The sequence below is a fragment of the Lepus europaeus genome, chromosome 2 (assembly GCF_033115175.1).
Source record: "Lepus europaeus isolate LE1 chromosome 2, mLepTim1.pri, whole genome shotgun sequence".
NCBI classification, from domain to species: Eukaryota; Metazoa; Chordata; class Mammalia; order Lagomorpha; family Leporidae; genus Lepus; species Lepus europaeus.
In genome coordinates this window covers 6,816,918-6,836,316 of record NC_084828.1, presented here as the reverse complement: position 1 = coordinate 6,836,316, position 19,399 = coordinate 6,816,918, and the positions used below count along the sequence as shown (strand labels likewise).

General features: G+C 52.1%; 1 protein-coding gene across 3 annotated transcripts in view; it reads right to left on the bottom strand.

Annotated features, from left to right (window-relative positions):
* ERG (ETS transcription factor ERG) overlaps positions 1–19,399 on the bottom strand; it is a 106,753-nt gene that overhangs the window by 56,804 nt on the left and 30,550 nt on the right. For all 3 annotated transcript variants that reach the window (XM_062175213.1, XM_062175222.1, XM_062175227.1), the window contains exon 2: positions 2,144–2,361. In XM_062175213.1, the coding sequence (XP_062031197.1) occupies positions 2,144–2,361 (218 nt within the window). The remainder of the gene's footprint in view (positions 1–2,143; positions 2,362–19,399) is intronic.

The following is a 19,399-nucleotide window of genomic DNA, read 5'->3' as shown; positions in this document are numbered from 1 at the left end:
CAAATACCCACAACAGTTGGGGCTGGACCAGGCTGAAGCCCAGAGTCGGGAACTCAATCCAGATCTCCCACATGGGTGCCCGGCACCACTCGGGCCCTCACCACTGCCCCCCTAGGTGTTCATGGGCAGGAAGCTGGGCTCGGAAGCAGAGCTGGGACCGGCACCCAGGCTCTCTGCTACAGGATGTGGGAGTCCCAAGCCGTGTCTGAGCCACTATGGCAAATGCCTGCCTCGCTGGTGCAATCTTCACGACACGATTACACCTGCGTTTGTCCGAAGTCTCAGAGATGCACACATCAGTGGCTTCAGAAACAGCTGATAAATGGACGCGGCTCATGGGCAGAACGCCGCAGTGAAATTACTAGCTCCCCACGACCTGGGCTCTCTCAGGGGCCCCCTGGGCCCCCTCAGAGCTCCGAGTTATTGGTCCGGGACTCCTCGTGCAGCACTCGTGTCCTGGCAACGTCCAACACCAGAGGGACTCCCCGCTTCACGAAGCCGCCGGCGGGGCTGGTGCTGTGGCACAGCAGGTAAAGCTGCTGCCTGCAACATTGGCATCCCATACACACACCAGTTCATGCCCCGGCTGCTCCACTTCCCAGCCAGCTCGCTGCTATGGCCTGGGAAGAGCAGCAGAAGATGGCCCAAGTGTTTGGGCCCCTGCACCCACGTGGGAGGCTTGGAAGAAGCTCCTGGCTCCTGGCTTCTGTCTGGCCATTGCAACCATCTGGGGAGTGAACCAGCAGTTGGAAGATTTCTCTTTCTCTCTCTTTGTAACTCTGACTTTCAAATGAACAAATAAACCTTTAAAAAATAAAGCCACCAGACACATAGCTGAGTTCTCTCGCAGGCAAGGAACACTGTGGCGCTCCTGCCTCTCCCCACCTGGCCCGCCGGGGGCTCGCTGTGGACCCTCCCTTGAAGGCACCATGACTTGGCACCTTCGTGAACGCCCCACGAGCCGCTGACGCAATGGTTTCCAGCACTTTTAAAACATGACAGTTAAACGCACTCAGCCTTAAAGCACATAGACAACAAAAGCGCTCTCTATATTACAGCTGCAGCGGAGTGGAAAAATGTTCCACTGGGTGTGGAGGCGAGTACCCCTGGTTTGAATCCAAATTCTGAGTCCCCCTAAGTGGTAACCCTAGGTTGGCCAGGAAGTGCCTGCTCCCTGGTCTCCTCCTCCCAGCTGGGGCCGGGAGGAAGTGCAGAACCAGAAGGCGCAGGCTGCTCTCAGGACCGTAGGTAGCTGTGCAGCTTATGCGATACTTAAAATCTGTGCTGGGATTTTACATGGCCTCTGCTGAATACATATGGGGTATTACATCACAGCGGAAAGCCATTTTACTTTTCCCAGCTTCATCCAGTAAAATGCTTCTGGGCGCCAGGCACAGTCCTGCATTTGATACCACGTCCCACGCACTGGCTGGGGTTTCTGATGAGCCCAGAAAAGTTACCAGGGAGCTGGGACGACAGGGCTTCATGGAGAATAAAGGGGAGAGCAAAGGGCATCGAAGAAGGGGCTGGCAGGGAGAGAGGAGGGGGGAGACCTACCAGCAAAGCCAAAAGTAAGGCTTGTACATTGAGGCCACCTTAAAATGTTCATGGAAAACAAAATTAAAAATACTTTGCAGTCCACGCCTAAGAGGCACCGTTCAAACACTCATGAGAGGTGCCTATCATGGAAAAGCTACACATGCATTGCAAATTTTTTGCATCAAAATAAACTTATTAAGTCCACGTTTTCCAGGAGCTTTTGAGAAGTGCTTTCACGAGCTACACTGGCTGGCCACCGGCTGCCTCTCTCTCTCCATAAAAACACAAGACAGCATTATTCTCCAGGCACTACAACCTCAGAGAGGAAGGCTGCCATATGTGGGGACAAAACCCCCCACCCACAGGGCTGTGCGCCTGGGAAGGAGGACTGGACACCACTTCTTCAAAGAGACTTTGTGGCAAAGAAACCACTGGTTTTACGACCTCCATCTTCAGCAGGAACCACAGGAGCCCACACTTTCTCCACGTCGCCCCCATGTCATGGTACGATCTCTGCAGAAGGGGTCCGCCCACATCCACTTCTCCCTCTCAAGGGACAGGGAAAGGGGAAGTCAGGGAGAAGCGGGGTCCGCAGCCCGCTTACCTTGAGCCGTTCACCTGGCTGGGGTTACATTCCATCTTGATGGTGACCCTGGCCGGGGGCTGAGACAGCCACTCCTGCTGGGGGACGCGTGGGCTCATCTTGGATGTCTGGCCATAGTCGCTGGAGGAGGACGCGGTCATCTCGGCCTTGGCCAGGTGCGGCGTTCCGTAGGCGCACTCGAACAGCGACTGGTCCTCGCTCACGACAGATAAGGCCTCCTGCACGCCCAGACAAACACACATTCAGGACACCCCAAAGGACGGTTTGGGTCTCAGCAAGTCGTTGGTGTCAAAGTCACCTCTAATGGGGACCGCCTCTTAGGCCGTCCTGCGGGCACCCATTCCCACCTCCCCGAGGGAAAGGGTGGCTCGTTTGCTTCCCTGCGGACCGGCCCGCAACCAGCCAGCCTACACAAAGTTTGGAGCGGCTCTCCAAGCACCCTGGGCTTCGCTGCGGCACGGGAGATAATTCCCACTTTAATCTCAAACTCAAGGAAGTTGAATTTCAAAGGTCTTAGGAGACACCCAATTGCATGTGTCACTACTTGACAAATGCAATCTATAATTCAAGCAGACAGGGTACAGAACGGCCATGAAGATTAAAAAAAAGAAACGTCAAGCTAACACCTGAGCATCTGGCAACGTCGCCACATCCCCAGGAGACGCTGAGGAAGAAGGGAGTTCTAAGAAGAAGAGTGAGGGAAAATGGAGCACCAGAGACGGTCGGCAAAGATGCGGATTTTTCCACTCTAAGTTATCAGCTGAAACACAGTTTCAAGGGGTGCTTCCATGATGGCGAACATCTGGATGATAAATGAACCAAAAAAAAAAAAAAAGCTGTGAATTATCCAGATGCCTGCAAGTACCAGAGGGTTTAAAATATCTGGCTCGGGGAACAGCTCTTTCATGCTCTTTTTTTTTTTTTTTTTTTTTTTTTTTTTTTTAATATCTTGGCTCTTCTGCAGGATTCTAATGAGAAGAATTAGAAATGGGTCACCGGTGGATAGTTTTTCCATGGTTTTTAAGAACAAGTGGCTAGCCTATGGCCAAGTTTACCTTCTCTACCCAAAGCAGCACCAACCACTGATCTGGAAACTTCAGCCCTGAGAGGCCTGGGCAGCAAACACACAGAGCAACGGTGACAGCATCGCCTGTCGGTTTCAAACACAGAAAACACAAACACGCGACGGCCCAGCTGTGCCAGCACTTCGGCGTCCTCAGGACTGCCACCGACCAGCGAGAAGCAGACGCTGATGGAGCCGTAAATTGTTTTTTTAATGGAGGATGGCGGGGGTGGGCCCTGCGGCGGCCTCCTAGTCCAGACTTCTGTCTGCCAGTGAGAACTCTGAGGTCCAGAAAGGTCCACGCTGAACCGTGAAGGAGCTGGCCAAAATCAACCAGGGGGTCAGTGGCAGGAGGGACGCGTGTGCCCCTGCCCACTCAGGTCTACAGAGCCCTATTTGTAGCTTCTGGTTTGGGCTGTGTGTGGAAACGACCTCTTCCTTCTGGTTCTTGGGTTCGGTAGAAGAGAGCCCTTGGCATTGGCCTTTCTGAGTTGGGAACGGCATCCCTACCTAGAAGACCAGAATCCAGGAAACACTGCAGCCGGTCGTACAAAGCATGTCTCTCCCAACCCAGCTCACGCTCGGCCCCACTCTAGCCCCCGTGTACCCGAAGACCACGAACACGGACTCCCCTGCCTGGTGCACTGCACTGAGTCAGCAGAAGCATTCAAAGGAACAAGCTGTGTGCCCTGGCTCCCAGAGTGGCGAACAGGTGTCTGGGCACAGGTGACCTCCACCCCTGACCCCGTCAGAAGCCCTCAAGCCACAGCGCTGTGCCCCTCTGGGAGAGACCAGGCCCGGAGCTTCAATGGGAATGCAAACTCTACAAGAGGACGAGAGCTTTGCGGGGCTGAGAGCCAGAGGCAGGTGCAAGGGGAAGAAAAGGCACCCTGCACAAGCAGCGGAACCACACACATCAGCCCACAGAGATGGCAGCAGCGGTGCACAGGAGCTGGCTGTGTAGAAACAGGGCCCCTGTGTGCCAGGGCCTTGAGTTCCATGCATGGCTCTCTCTCTGGTCATACATGGCAAATACAAGGCCTGCAAGGTCACGGACGTGGGCTTAAGAGTAAAACCTGCACCTTAGATGCATTACGGTCATGGCACGAATGATCCCTTCTTGAGTTATTTTTGCCAAGTGGCGCCTCCCTTCCCATGACAGAGCTGCATAGAGTGAGTAGGTTTTACACACCCAGGACAGAAAACAACGCTGACGGCAGCCCCAGCCACCCCTCAGCCCCTTCCTGGGCCTGGAGGGGAACAACACACTATGCACTGTTAGCTTTGGCTCACCCATGGCTAGGAACACGAAGGAAAGTGTGATTTATATCAGCAATTGGCAAACACGGGTTACGTATAGGGGACAGGCTAACTTTTAAACTGCAAATTAAAAGGAGAAAAAAAAAAGCTTAAAAATATTAGTAAGATATTAGTACTAAAATATTAGTAAGATAAAGTAAGATATCCAGAGAACTGTAGCATTAGAGCGAGACAAGCAAAAAAAGGACCGAAATCTTCTAAGGAGAGACAGAAGGGCAGGCGCCCATTCTCACATCTGGTAAAGCACCATTTCAGCACATGGTCTTCTAAAGAAAGAAATCAAAGTTAATTGAGGTCGATTTAGGGGGGAAAATCCTTAGAAATGCTACAGATAGGGGAGGCACACCTCCACATGCTTCTCAGAGTGAACACTGAGAAAAAGAGAGATGGCGATAAAATTCAGCAGGAGCAAGGCACCATCCACTGCCGTGTTCATTAGCAGGGAAGATTCTAGAAATGAAGAGGCCTCCGCTAAATGGCCACAGGGAAGAAAAGGAGCCATTCTGAGAAGACAGAACAATGTAGCCACTTGCTGCACAACAATGTAGCCACTTGCTATGCAGCCATTCTGAGTAACCCAAGGCTGCCAAGGCCTGGACAAATGGGCAACTTAGGGAAAAGAAATAAGCAAACAGACCAACAAAATCACACATGGCCACACACATTCACCACCGTACAGAGCATCTTCAAAAAGCTCATGAATGTGTGCGTCTGGGAAAACCACGCATGGGTTTCACAACTTTTTGTGTGTATTTTTTAACTCTATTTTCCACAAACATTTTGAAGCACTCTCGTAGCACATTTCTTTTTAAGATTTATTTATTTATTTGAAAGGAAGAGTGACAGAGAAAGAGAGAGAGAGGAAGAGAGGAAAAGAGAGAGAGAGAGAGAGAGATCTTCCATCTGCTGGTTCAATTCCAAATGCTCACAAAGCCCAGGACTGGGCCAGGCCAAAGCCAGAAGCCTGGAATTCCATCCACGTGGGTGCAGACACCCAGACACAGCACCATCCTCCACTGTTTTCCCAGGCGCATTGGCAGGAAGATGATCAGGAGTGGAGCAGCTGGGTCTCAAACCAGCACCCCCTATGGGATGCCGGCGCTGCAGACGGCTCAGACATCTCCACAATGAACAGAGGCTGGGGGCAGTGAGGGGCACCTCTCAGCGCAGTGAGAGGCCTCCTGCTACAAGCAGTCACCAGGGTCAACTCCTGTTCTTCAGAAGCAAATGGAGCCACAGATGCCCTGGGCGGAGCCCTGTGCAGGTCTCGTCATGGACCGCAAAGGCCGGAGGTTGGGTTCTCCCTGCCTGGAGGCCCCGGGACTTCAAAGCCTAACGGGATGAAATCCAGGAGGGAGCCTGGCGCTCAGGCTGGGGACCAGAGACTGCCAGGCCCCAGAGTGGCTCTCCTGCCCCTTGCCGACGCCCCCGTGGTGTGCCTGCCTCCTGGCTTCCGTCCTCCCCTGCCCACCTGCCCAGGTGGCAGCAGATGCCTAAGATAACAGGCCCAGCTTATTCTTTCCAGAACCTGCAGTCAGCCACGGGGCTAGGGAACTGTTTTGGTTGATTTATAAGAGAGAATTCAAAAACAGGCAGAAATGTGGCGTGATAATTTAATATGCCCGCCTCGCAATGACTATAAAAAGACGTGAACTTTAGACTGTGTGTGCCAGCCTCTGGGGGCGTATTTGCGGCAGCTCCAGGAAAGTTGGGATATTCTGATGTGGCGAGGGCAGCTTCCCAAGGCCGTTTTTTTTATGAACTGGGGAGAAAGGCATAAATTCTGAGCACGGCGTGCCCAAACAAAAGACAGTGCTGTGTTAGTACGAGCGCGTGTATGACTTCATTTGAACGCTGAATATACACCAATCGCACACGAGGACCCCTCCTTTGGAGTTCGGTCATGAAATAACGGCTGACCTGCCGTTCTTTCCAGCAAGGCGGGGGTGGGACACTCACAACCAGTTGACATCTCACCCTGCAACACTGAAACGCCTCTCCGTAGCCAAGGAACTACACTGGGACACGACCAAGGATGCAAAATACTGAGCTTAAAAAAAAACTAAAATGGAAAAATTAAAAAGCCAAACACACTTGGTCTGCCTTCTGGTATTTCCAGCAATAGATTCAGGGATCTTCTGTTACAGATTAATGTTCTCAGAGGCATGCATATTTCAAGTCGGAGACTCGGAAAGTAAGGGGCCCAGAGCAAGTTTGCTTCTCGTCTGTACTCCCAGAGGTCCGTAAGATACGAGATGGCCCCTACAGAGAATCCACACATTCTACTTCCTTGAAAACCTGAGCGTGGTCAAGACATTGAGGAAGTCTCCCAGAGTGACCGGCTCTCAGCTGGAGAGCAAGAGGAGGGCGCCGGGGCCCAGAAAGCGCTCCCTTGGGGGTTCTTCCAACATGAGAGAGACAGCTGGAACCAGACCTCTGGAGAAGGAATGGGGCTCCCAGAGCACACGTCCGCTTCCCCATGTCTCGGGTGCTGTAATTATCTGATGATTATGAAGGAATGGAAAAACCAAGAGAGGCAAACATCCCAGGGTCACGGCCATGCTTTACGAAACAAAGAATGTCCTAAAGACGCTCTCGAGGCAGCGTGGACACCATCCACCTCCTGAGACAGCGGCCTGTCTTATCTGTCAGACAACCCCATCAACCCCATACCAAACCAGTCTTCATATTTCTCTTGTAGGGGCCAGCCTTGGGCAACACCACATATCCCACTGCCATCCCATATCAGAGCACGAGTTCAAGTCTTGGTTGCTCTGCTTCTGGTCCAGCTCCCTGCCAATGCACCTGGGAAGGCAGTGAGTCACGTAACAAGTGCTTGAGCCCCTGTCACCCACGTGGGAGACCCAGATGGAGTTCCTGGCTCCTGGCTTTGGCTTGGTTCAGCCCCAGCCATTGTGGCCTTTTGGGGAGTGAACCAGTGGATGGAAGATCTCTTTCCCTTTCTGCCTCTCCCTTTCTCTGACACTCTTTCAAACAGAAACGTGTTTTTTCTCTTGCACATAAACGAGCAGATGAGTAAGGTATACTTTAGCCACTTTCATAAACAACGGGTCCATCCTAAACTGAACCACTTTACCTGTCACTTTGCATGTAATGTCCTCTTAAGTTGCAGTTCATGATTTTGTTTGTTGGCAGGATTTTTTCTTCTCTGAAGGCAGATAAAATCATGGCACACTCATCACAAATGGCACCTTGGATGCTCCAAAGCTTGGTCCCTGAATCCTTGCAACAGCCCCATAAGAAGGGAAAGCCTTAGAGTGAGGGCGAGCCGGGAGCAGGGCTCGTGTCTCTGAGCGGGATCGGCCCCGGGCTGTCCGCTGCGCTGTCGGGGTGTTTCTAGAAGGAAGGGGATGGATGAAAGGAAGTGAGGCAGGGCCATTCCTGTCTTGTCGTGGCTGGGGAGACGGCAGAGGTGCCCTCATGGGTAAGAGCTGGAACCACCCAGAAAGGGAAAGTCTGGGAGAGGAAAGCGGTGGGAGACGGAATCGCAGTATCTGGGATGAAGTGGAGGAGTGGGTCCAGCCTACTCCTCCGTGAGCTTAGGCGGGGGCCACTCCCCAACTCGCTCACGCCTTGCATAACCATTTAAATCCACAAACTTGCCCCTTTCTTTGGTCAATCGGATTATATTCAGACTCCAAAGAGATGGCCATGTATTGGGGTGCACTCACCGCAGGTGGGCACCTGCTTTCTCTCAACAAGGGAAACGCAGGAAAAAAGGGCAGGGGGAGGCCCGCTTATCAATATGCCGGAGCCTGCGCCACTCTGGTCCCCTTTACTGGGTGTCTGTGGACCTCGTGACACTGGAGAGCTATCCGCTGGGTTTGCCTGCGGCCCTGCAGAATGGCACTTCTCCTCGCACACACACTATTTGGAGGAAGAAAACAACAGCACACACAATACACAGGGCATGGAGAGAAAGCTCACTCTGCATCGCGAGTTTTGATTCTCAACATCTTGGGTTTTGCAATTCCGACACCGCTGATGTCTCACCCAACAAGAACGTGCACCGGCCCCATGTGCCACACAATTCTAATGCACACTTTAAGTGAAAGATGGCTTTCACAAGCTGGGGGGTGATCACGTTGGCCCCGTCTTGATATTCTTTTCTTCTGAATTCTTCAGAGCAGGAAATATTAACATCAGATATTAAATACGGCATCTAGCTTTGTGTTCACGTTTTTCTAATTTAATGTATTGCTATTTTTGTCCTGCAAAAATATAAAAATTTCTTGGATTGACCTCAAAGGAAGAGATGTGTGCAGGCAAACGAAGTCCACTACAGAACATCTTCCTCCCACACGGCATCGGCAGGCACCGGCTTTACGATGTGCAATGCCAGTGTGGTGCTGAGAGGAGACCCAGGCAGACACATGTGCACACAGACACGTGTGCACTTACAGTGACAGACATAGAGATAATAAGGGGACAGGCACAGGGCACGCGAGGGGGTGTCCACACTTTCCTGATCTCTAAGCAGGGCCACTGGGTGCCTGCTGCCTACGTAATGCACAGAACCTGACTTCCTATTAACCACACAACTAATGAGCGATACCAAAGCCCGACCGTAACGATGTACGTGGGCTCTGAAACCTCCATCGCATCCAGGGGCGAGGGCGGCTTCTTCGTGTGATGTGCGGCCGGTGACGGGGAGCGCCAGGGGATAGGGAAACCGACGGCCATTGGCAATATGTGCAGTTGTGCTATTACTGGGTACGTTACAGGTTTTACTTCATATCCACGTAGGCTTAAAGTAGGGGCTCTAGACAGGTAGGTGATCTACAAAAATAAATACCAACGATGTGGTCGGCCTTGTGGTGCACAGGGTAAGCTGTCACCCGCAAAGCCAGAATCCCATAGGGGAGAGAGAACTCCAGTTCCTGGGCCTGAGGACTTGGGTCCCTGCCACCCACATGGGAGACCAGGTGCTGTGTCTGCCTCCTGGCCCTGGTCTGGCCCAGTCCCTGCCACTGTAGCCACTTGGGGAGTGAATCGGCAGATGGAAAAATCCCTCACTCTCCCCTTGTCTCTCCCTCTCTCTGTGTGACTCCACCTTTCAAACGAATAAATAGATCTTTGTAAAAAAAACTAATAATACTTAATGGAAAGTGAGATTTTCCAAAGTAAGGAGACTAACATCCAATTTGGGAGGTGGAGACCTTAGAAATGCCGTGAAAGATTGCAGCCTTGTAAAAAACGTCAGGGAATAGCTATGTTCCGCCGTGAAAATGAGATTTAAATGAACCTTGGGAAATGAAGAAACCCAACCAAGAAATTCTGGAAACGACTCTTCTCCTGACATTCTCAGTGCGACGCGGGGTGCCTCCCAACGCATCGAGAGGAGAATGAGCAGGGTCTACCTAGCTTGGCCAAAGTCATCTAATCCTTGAATAAGCACTGTGTCTGTGATGTTTTTGCTTAATTTTTTTCCTCCCACAAAGGAACATTTTTACCCCCCTAAAGACTGCTTCCTTTCTGGGGGGTGGAGAGCAAGTGCATAGCCATGTGTTCAGGCATCCTGTTTGCAGGCCTGAGTGTGAGGGATGCAGGCCCCCTTCAGATCTGTTTCTTCTCCTTGTGTTCCACACTTGTTTTTGTTTTTTTCAATCACTGCCATCAAGTCACACTCAGAAAATAGGCATCAGACGCTTTTCTTTATTTTAATCTAGTTTCCAATAAGTCATCCGAGATGAAAGATTTTTTTCATGTTTTATCGCTACATTTAGGATACTTAGGAGGCCTGTGTTAGAGCAGAGAGAGCGCTGAATTGGGGTGGGAGCCCTGTCAAGTCCTGTGCTGATGCAGGACTCTGCCCCTGACTCCCTGTATCAACCAGGGATTTCTTTTTTTTTTTTTTTCTTTCTTTCTTTCTTTTTTTTTTTTTTTTCTTTCTTTCTTTCTTTTTTTTTTTTTTTTTTTTTTTTTTTTGACAGGCAGAGTGGATAGTGAGAGAGAGAGAGAGACAGAGAGAAAGGTCTTCCTTTTTGCCGTTGGTTCACCCTCCAATGGCCACTGCGGCCGGCGCATCTTGCTGATCCGAAGCCAGGAGCCAGGTGCTTCTGGTCTCCTATGCGGGTGCAGGGCCCAAGGACTTGGGCCATCCTCCACTGCCTTCCCGGGCCACAGCAGAGAGCTGGCCTGAAAGAGGGGCAACCGGGATAGAATCCGGCGCCCCAACTGGTACTAGAACCCTGTGTGCCGGTGCCGCAAGGCGGAGGATTATCCTAGTGAGAGCTGGCCTAATCCGGGATTTCTTAACCCTTTCCTGCTCCAAGTCTGAGCTTGCTGGGAGCTTGTTAGGAATGCAGACTTGCACCGGAATCCACCTGACAGTAACATCCGCAAGTGAGCCCGGTGCAAGTTCAAGCCCCGTAAGCGCTGCCCTCGCCGTTCTGAGTCTCGGCTCCTTCCACTATAAAGGTGATGTGGGGCTCAGCTGCTCCCCTCCCAGCCAGGGTCAAGAGAGCCACTGTATGTGAAAGGTTTTAGAAACTTTAACCTTGTACTTAAATTAGGACCACATCAGTCGATGGGACTGACCCAGAATCTCCTAGTGGCTCGAGGCAGGATCGTCCACTTCTCATCATGTTATTCTAATAAGCCAGATACTTGGAAAATTATGAAATCTTTTGTATGTAACCACCCACTTATTCTTTGCATGTGCCAAATTGCAAACCCTACGTCTAGCTGACATGGGTCACTGCGAAAAGCACATTGGCCATGCCAGCCTGGTGGGTGGTGCCTTTTGCTCTCTGGCCCAGTTCTCTTAGGAGTTTTCCATTGTAATGCTGCATCAGCTTGCTGGGTGCCAATCACAGAGAAGCCCGGGCAGGAAGGGAGGCATCCCATCCCTGGGTTCAGCACTGCATCCTCCCCAGGTGGTCCACTTCCTGGCTTCCTGCTGGCCTCCTCACCATGACCAGCAACTGCATGAATGAATGGATGGATGGCCAGACCGTATCTGGGGCCGTGGCAGATTAAGCTGCCGCCTGTGGCACTGGCATCCCATACAAGCTTCAGTTCAAGTCCCAGCTGCTCCATGCCTAAGCCAGCTCCCTGTGAATGCAGCTGGTAGGAAGCAGTGGAAGATGGTCCAAATACATGGGCTCCTGCCACCCGTGCGGGAGACCTGGTGGAGCTCCTGGCTCCTGGCTTCAGCCTGGCCCAGCCCTGGCTGTTGCAGCCATTTGTGGACTGAACCAGCAGGTGGAAGATCTCTCTCATTGTCTGCCTCTCTATCTCTACAAATAAATAAATCTCAAAAACAATTAGAGCCACGGCAGATGTGCTAAGGTGCTCCCGTTCTGACCTTCTGAGTTTTGAATTCTGTGTTCTCAGGTTGTCATTTGGGGAATTCAGGTTTCCAGAGAGCGGGAGGCTGCCCAGAACACCACCTCCAAACTCCCAGACACGGAGCAGGGCTGGAGGAGCGCTCCTCTTGCCTGCAGAAGGAGCTCCATGGCAAACAGGCACGCATGCTTGCTCCTCACAGCACAGCGCGCTGGAAGTACAGTACGCTGCACATCTGGAATACGTCTCCACCATGAACCTCTGGCACACGGATTCACTGCTTTCGATAAAATCCCAAGAATTTTATTCATGAGAAAATTTTGGCACAATGGAAGACCTTGGCAAGCATCAGACAGGAGCAACAGATGTCCTGGCCTCCACCCACAAGCCTGTCTCTAGCAACTAATTCTCAGCAGGTATTTGTCTCGTGCCTTCCAACCACCCATCCAAATTACAACAGCCTTCAGCCCATAAGGACTCGATGCAGTCCCCCACAGACAAGAGTGACCAGCATACTCAATGTGCATCAGGAGGGGTACACGGTCCCTGGTTTTTGTTGCTATTAAAAAGTTATTTTTGTTTATTTGAAAAGCAGAGTTACAGAGACAGAGATTTTCCATCCTCTTGTTTGCTCCCCAAATGGCTCAGGGCTGCTGTTGTGCACCACTGTGCAGTGCAGCCCAAACATGCCTGCTGGTAGGATACAGGGAAGGCATGGGTCCTGCACCCCCAGGCTCCATGGCCTGCACAGGGCTACAGCCTCTCCGGGTGGGTGGGGCTTGCTAATCTCTCACCCATCCAACTCCCCAGTGAGCCTAGGGGATGTCACATGTGACTACGTCATCTTACCCAATTTGCACTCGCTATCTTCCAGGCTGCCGACTTGCACTGAACACAGAGGTAATTCAAGTTAAATTAAAAACCAGTACAAGGGGTAAAGAACGGTGCACCTGCAAGTCAGCACACTGCTTCTGCCACTGTCCAATCTTCAGGCTTCAGCTCTGGCAAGCAGACTGAACCCCTGAACACTCTGGCTCCTCTTAGAGTCTCCTCTACTCTGTGGCCCATGTTCCCACGGGCCCTGGCATCCGGGGCCAGCCTGCCGCTCTCGAATCTGATGCTGATTCAGCATTCACACGAACACAGTGCACCTCCAACATAATTATGCAAGCAATAGTTATCCAGTGATAATATCCAAATTTTATCCAAGAACTCTGAAATGTTCACTTCATTTTAGTCTCAGGCTGGGCACCTGGCTCTCTGCATCTGTGGGTTCCTCATCCATGGATGCAACCAAGTAAGGAAAGAAACTATTTTTAAAAGAATACATTGGTCGAGGTGGGCGCTGTGGCGTAGTGGGTAAAGCCACCGCCTGCAGTGCCGGCATCCCATATGGGCGCCGGTTCGAGTCCCAGCTGCTCTACTCCCAAGCCAGCTCCCTGTTAATGCACCTGGGAAAGCAGTAGAAGATGGCCCAAATATGTGGGCTCCTGCACCCACATGGGAGACCCAGAAGAAGCTCCTGGTTCCTGGCTTCAGATGGGCCCAGTTCCAGCTATTGTAGCCATTTGGGGAGTGAACCCGTCAATGGAAGACCTCTCTCTCTCCTCTCTCTCTCTCTCTCTCTCTCTCTCTCTCTGCTTCTGCCTCTCTGTAACTCTATCTTTCAAATAAATAGATAAATCTATAAATATACATTAAATCTGCACCAAGCAGTACAAACTTTCTTCCTTACTGTTATTCCCTAATCAACAGAGTGCAGCCACAATTGACCAGCTCACATTCTATGAGGCATTGGAAGGAACAGAGTGACTTGGAGCGTTCAGGCAGATGCACACATGTTACACACGAGTACTTTTCCATTTACAGAAGAGGCAAGCATCAGTGGATTTGGTGTCCATGGGAGGGTACAAGAACCAACCCCGGGTGGACACCAAGGGGAAACTGTATTTAATTAAATATCCCATTAACGACATGCCTTGTTAGGCAAGGCTTGAAGTCTTTTTCCAACCCTGTGAGCAGTGAGCTTCCTGCAGCTGGCCCCTGGGTGACCCGCACAGGTGCAGTGAGTCCCATCGGCCACCCCTGCTCTCTTCACTTCCTGTTCTCCCTGTATCCTGGACGGTTCCAGCTCCCACCCCTCCACGGCCTCCTCCATCTCCCCACTCCCCGGGTGTCAGCTTCCTTGCAAGGGCTCTCACGGGCCAGGTCCCTCCCCAGGGACCCCGCACTCTCCCGGCTCTGCTCCTTCATATCAAGGCTGAAGGTGACTTGGAGGATGACTAGCTGGGTGTTTAATAACCATCATGGCCCAAGGACCCCTTTGTATAAACACAGAGGAGAAGTACACACTCAAGGGAGAACATTCCGGAGCGGAGCAGTGCAGTGTCCAGATGCGGGCTTCACGCTGTCACCGTTGTTGAGGTGGTGCCTGAATCCCTGCCCATCTACTCGGGGACAATCCGAAGGGACGGTCACCACCAGCATGTACTCTGGGGGTGGCTTAGAACACATCTTTGCTCTGCTCCTCTGACACCTGAAGTTAGAATTTCTGTTCCTGGGGCTGGTGCTGTGGCATAGTTGGCTAAGGCTTTGCCTACAGTGCTGGCATCCCATATGGAGAGCCGGTTAGAACCTAGGCTGCTCCTCTTCCGATCCAGGTCTCTGCTATGGCCTGGGAAAGCAGTGGAAGATGGCCCAAGTCCTTGGGCTCCTACACCCGTGTGGGAGACCCGGAAGAAGCTCCTGGCTTCAGATTGGCCAAGCTCTGGCCATTGCAGCCATCTGGGGAGTGAAGCAGTAGATAAAGACCTCTCTCTCTCTCTCTCTCTCTCTCTCTCTCTCTCTCTCATTCTGCCTCTCAAATAAATAAATAATCTTTAAAAAAATTTCTGTTCCTACATAGCCTTTATTTTTAAATCATCCCAAGGGCTGGCCACTCCATCACTCGGGAACATGGGACTGAACCAGGCAGGTTCAAAACACCTTTAGCCAAAGGATTTTGGACATAGGACGGTTGTTTCTGGTATCCACAAGAATCACACATGGCTTCCCGGGCTGAGAGCACTCAGTCACTCCTAAGTTCACGCTTCCAGGTGCCCCTGGCCTACAGCAGTGACCACACGGCTGACATTCCAGCAAGCACAGACAACAGATACTGCTTTAAGTCAATCCCTTAGAGAGTGAACCAGAACCTCGTTTTTGAAGTCGGGTCCTTGTATCATCATCTGGAACATTCTCAGGCACACAGAGCCCAGGACCCACCCCCAGAGCCAGGGAACCAGAATCCACATTTAGTCAGATGAATATAGTGAACTGAGAGGTTCTGAGATCCGGTCACAAGATGTTGAGTGCAAAGAAGGGCAGGAAGGCGGGGCTAGCGAGGAGGCAGAGGGGGAGGGGTGGGCGGGGCTTCTAACACAGAGTGGTCAGCACTGTCCTCATGGAGGCGAGGCCAGAGCTAACAGGAAGGAGGCGAGGCGGTGACCCAGGACTTCCCGGGAAATCAGCTAGAAGAAGGGCAGGGGCAGGCACTGGGGACCGAGGGTGGAGCACAGTGACCAGGAACAGGTAGGGAGGAAGGCTTGTCCCAGCACAGGAGGCAGACAAAGTGCAGGGGGGGAGAGAGCCCAGCGAGGCTGGGGCAGCAGCGCCCTGCAGGCCGTCGCAAGGACCTGGTGTGGACCCCGAGAGAAACGGGGACCTCTCTGGCTGTCCTTGGCTGAAAGCCCAGGAATTGTCTCTTTCCTGTGATGTCCAAAAATTCTCCACCTCCTAAGGACTCCCTCTGCAAAGATAATTCTATCTTTTAAGTTTTACTGTTTTCAAAACTGAACGTAATCAGAATGCATACGGCACGCAGGCCCTGTGCACTCCAAAACCCACACCTCGTAAAACGGCCCGGCCACCCTCCCCCACGCACATCCATCCTCACATCCACCTCCTTAGCGAGGCAGAAAAAGTGCATTTCACGCACTCCCCAAACGGCCACGGCCATTCGTAAAGCATCCGGCACAGAAAGGAAGTACCTCTCACGGAGATACCAGCCCCTGCCCGAGAGGGGGCTGCCCTCCGGGAGCCGGGGACGCCCCACGGACAAATGGCACCTGCTCTTCAGCCACCACTAACCAGGCACCAGCTGCCGAGCCTGAGGGCCCCAGCTGGTTGCCAGCCTTGGCTGGCCAAGGCCTGACACGGGATCACTTCCTGCCTGCTCACCTGGTGTTGCTGGAGTGAGGGACCGGGGCTGGAGCAGTGGTGCGAATCACCCGCTACTTCCTCTTTAAATGACAAACTCCCTGGAGGAAGGGGGCATTCAGAACAAGTGCTCCCTGCTGTGCTTGGCTGGGGTGGGTTATGGGGGGTGGGGGCAGACAAGCCTAAGGCTCTGAGCTCCATGGAGGAACAAACAGCAGCAGCGGCTTTGTCACTGCCTGAGAATCCGGTGCACCGTCTGTCGGTGGAGCTGCCGAAGCCAAGCACCGTAGCACCATAGCCTGCGGCTCAAGCATCGGACTGCCGCTCTTCTCCCACAGCCCTGGACACGGAGATCTGAGGTCAAGGGCCAGGTACGGCTGGCTCCTCCTGAGGCCACTCCTGTGTCCTCCCCGGTCTTCTCTGCATGACTGTCTCTGTGTCCCACCTGTCCTTTGCGATAGGTTGCGCTGGGATAGGGCCCACCCCTATGACCTCCTGCCAATGTGATGACCTCTGTAGAGGCCCATCTCCATGCAAGGTCTTGTTCTGAGGGACTGGGGATTAGGACGTGCACTTAAGAACTTGGGGGGGAGACACAATCCAACCCCTAAAAGTCAGCTCCGGGGAAGGACAGCAACTGGGCCCCTTTGGCTCCTTGCTGGTATCTCCTGGCCCTGCCAGTGCCAGGCATCCCACTACAACCACTGCAGGGCAGCAGTTCTCCAAGTGGGGCTTGGAATCCCTGGGGCGCTGGGAGCCCTCCCGGGAGTGCACTGCTATTGCCGTTTGCAGAACGCACCGAAAGTTCTGCCTCTCACCCCTCACGGGTGCACAGGGCGGCTCCCTGAGGCTATGGGCTGTGACCTACCCCAGCAGACTGAAGACAGCAGCAGCGCGGAGCTGCACAGAGCTGCCTTCCATCACGCCACACAGGCAGGACGCTGTCAAACAATGCCAGTCTTCCCAGGAATCCATTTTTTAAAAAATAAAGTCGTTTTCACAAAAGTTTGATTTGTGTTATCATGTCATGGGCTTATGAGGATTATTTTAAATGAATTCTTATCTATATGTTTCAGAATTTCTCTTTTTGTTTCTAACTCCATTCATAGCAAAAGGCACGACCCCTACCGTTGTTCTGCAGACTCTTCAACCATTTTTAAGAATTTACAGGAATCCAGAGACCCAAAGTCAGAGACTCATTGCTGTAGGGGATTTAAACATGGACCAGCCAGATTGAATCTCCTTAAAGTAACCTGTGGCCTATGGTGAGAAAGACAGTTTATGAAGAACATTTCAGCAGCTAAGAGCCCAGGACAGGGGCTTGCTGGCCAGTCCCCCCAGCTGATGACAGAAAGTTCTTGAGTTTTCCAGATGGCGCCTCCACAATGTGTTAAATTTGGACCTTACATGACTTTTGCTCGGCTTTTCATTGACCACCACGGCCGAGCGCTGGCCTCCTGCTCTCCAGCCTCCAACAGCATCCACCAAGAAAAGGGTAGCGGATCCCCTACTGGCTGCAAAGCACAAACACACTTCCAGCTGAGGCTCTCCAAAGTGGGGTGTCTTTTGGACAAATGGGAGGTATGTCTGGAGGGCACCAGGGGCCAGGAGGGAGTGAGCAGACCCCCGACCACCAGTCTGCTGCCCAGCGGGCTGTGTTCCGGGATCGAGGCAGCCAGGAAACTGGTCCCAGGGCGAGCCCACCTTGCAGTGTGCCCAGCTTGGCATACCTGGTACATCACAGGAATGGCATGCAGCGCACCCAGCTGATGCTAAGGGCCGCTCCGTTTTTTTTTTTTTTTTTTTTTTTTGTACTAAGGATATGGACATCTACCAGGTGCAGAGCAAGTTCAGCGGGCAAAGGTGGTGGTGTCATAAAGACAGTTCATGCTCCAGCTGTTATTCTAGGCAAAGTGCAATCACTTTAACGACAACTGGAGAATCCAAGAGGAAAGGGATTTTTTTTAAATGATATTTCACCAGTGCCTGGAAAAGTGCACATGCAGTAAATATTTGTTGCCATTTTTAAGTGCTGCTTTTCTTGCTGACTTGATGATGGATGGAGGAAGGAAGGCCCAGAGGAACTAGTGTGCCAGGCCTGAACCTTAAGGAATGGGAGGGCCTGGGAGTGAAGACACTGGGGAACAAGCGCAGAGGCAGGGCTGTCCCCTGTGAGCCAGGGGGCAGGCTGGGGGCACAGGGCATGGGGCGGGAGGCCACAGAATCTCAGAGCAAATGCATAGCTTGGTCCTGGATTCCCGAGTCTGGGCAGAGTTTGACTTCCATTCTGCACAGATGAGCTTGACATTCCTGATTTTCCCTATATTCTCTCACCCCCGTTTCCTCACATCTTTTCCATTTGAGATGCTCATGGTATCTAGGGTTAGGAAATCCTCGCCTTTAAGAAGCAAAAGTCCATCTAAGGAGGAATCTATTAATTGAATCCAAGGTAGTGATTCAAATGGTGAAAAAGCTGAACCCTAGGATGAGACTTTGTGGAAGACTTGGTTTGGGGGAGGGTAGCATTTTACAAATCAGTTTTCTCTCTAGTCCTATGAATGACCTTACACATCCTTCTCTGCCTCCTGGAGAAGCAACCATAGGAAAATGTGGATTATGCAACCGCAGGAAGTGGCGAGAGAGCCGGTGAGACAAGAAGGCTAGACTCAAAATAATCCATTCTGACTTTGGTTGTGGAATGTCGCAGGTGTATCCCGTCTGTTTCTGGAGTGCTCTATGTAAGTGGTGTTTATTTATTTACTTATTTGGAATGCAGACAGATCTGCCATTTGCTGGTTCACTCCCCAAATGCCCACAGCAGCTGAATGGTGGGAGGCTGAAGGGAGGAGCCAGGAACTCCATTCAAGTCAGACCCAAGTAGTCCAACCACTACCTGCTGCCCCCCAGGCTGTACGTCGGCAGGAAGCTGGACAGGAGAGGAGGCAGAACTCCACCCAGGCACGTGGACATGGGATTCCGCCATCCCAGGTGCTGGCTTAACCCTGTGCACTTGCCCCGAAAGCAGGTTTTTGTTTGTGGAATGACCCATCAAATGCACCAGTCAAGTTCACTCTGCATAGAGATTGGCACTGAGGATTTTGGAAGAATGGAACATTCCAAGTGAAAGAGGCCAACCTGAAAGGCTACACGTTGCATGATTCCAATCACTGTATGCGCTTCTCCACACTTGCAATGACAACCCCACGCACTTTGATTCAGCTGCCCAGGGTCGGATATGTCGTTGTAGCTGTATCCCCCTCCTTGATCCCATCCCCATCAACATACAGAGGGGGTAAAATAAAGAAAGGGAGAGAACCTCCCTGATGCCCACGTTCTGCTCCCAGGGGCTGCAGGGGCTGGGGTGG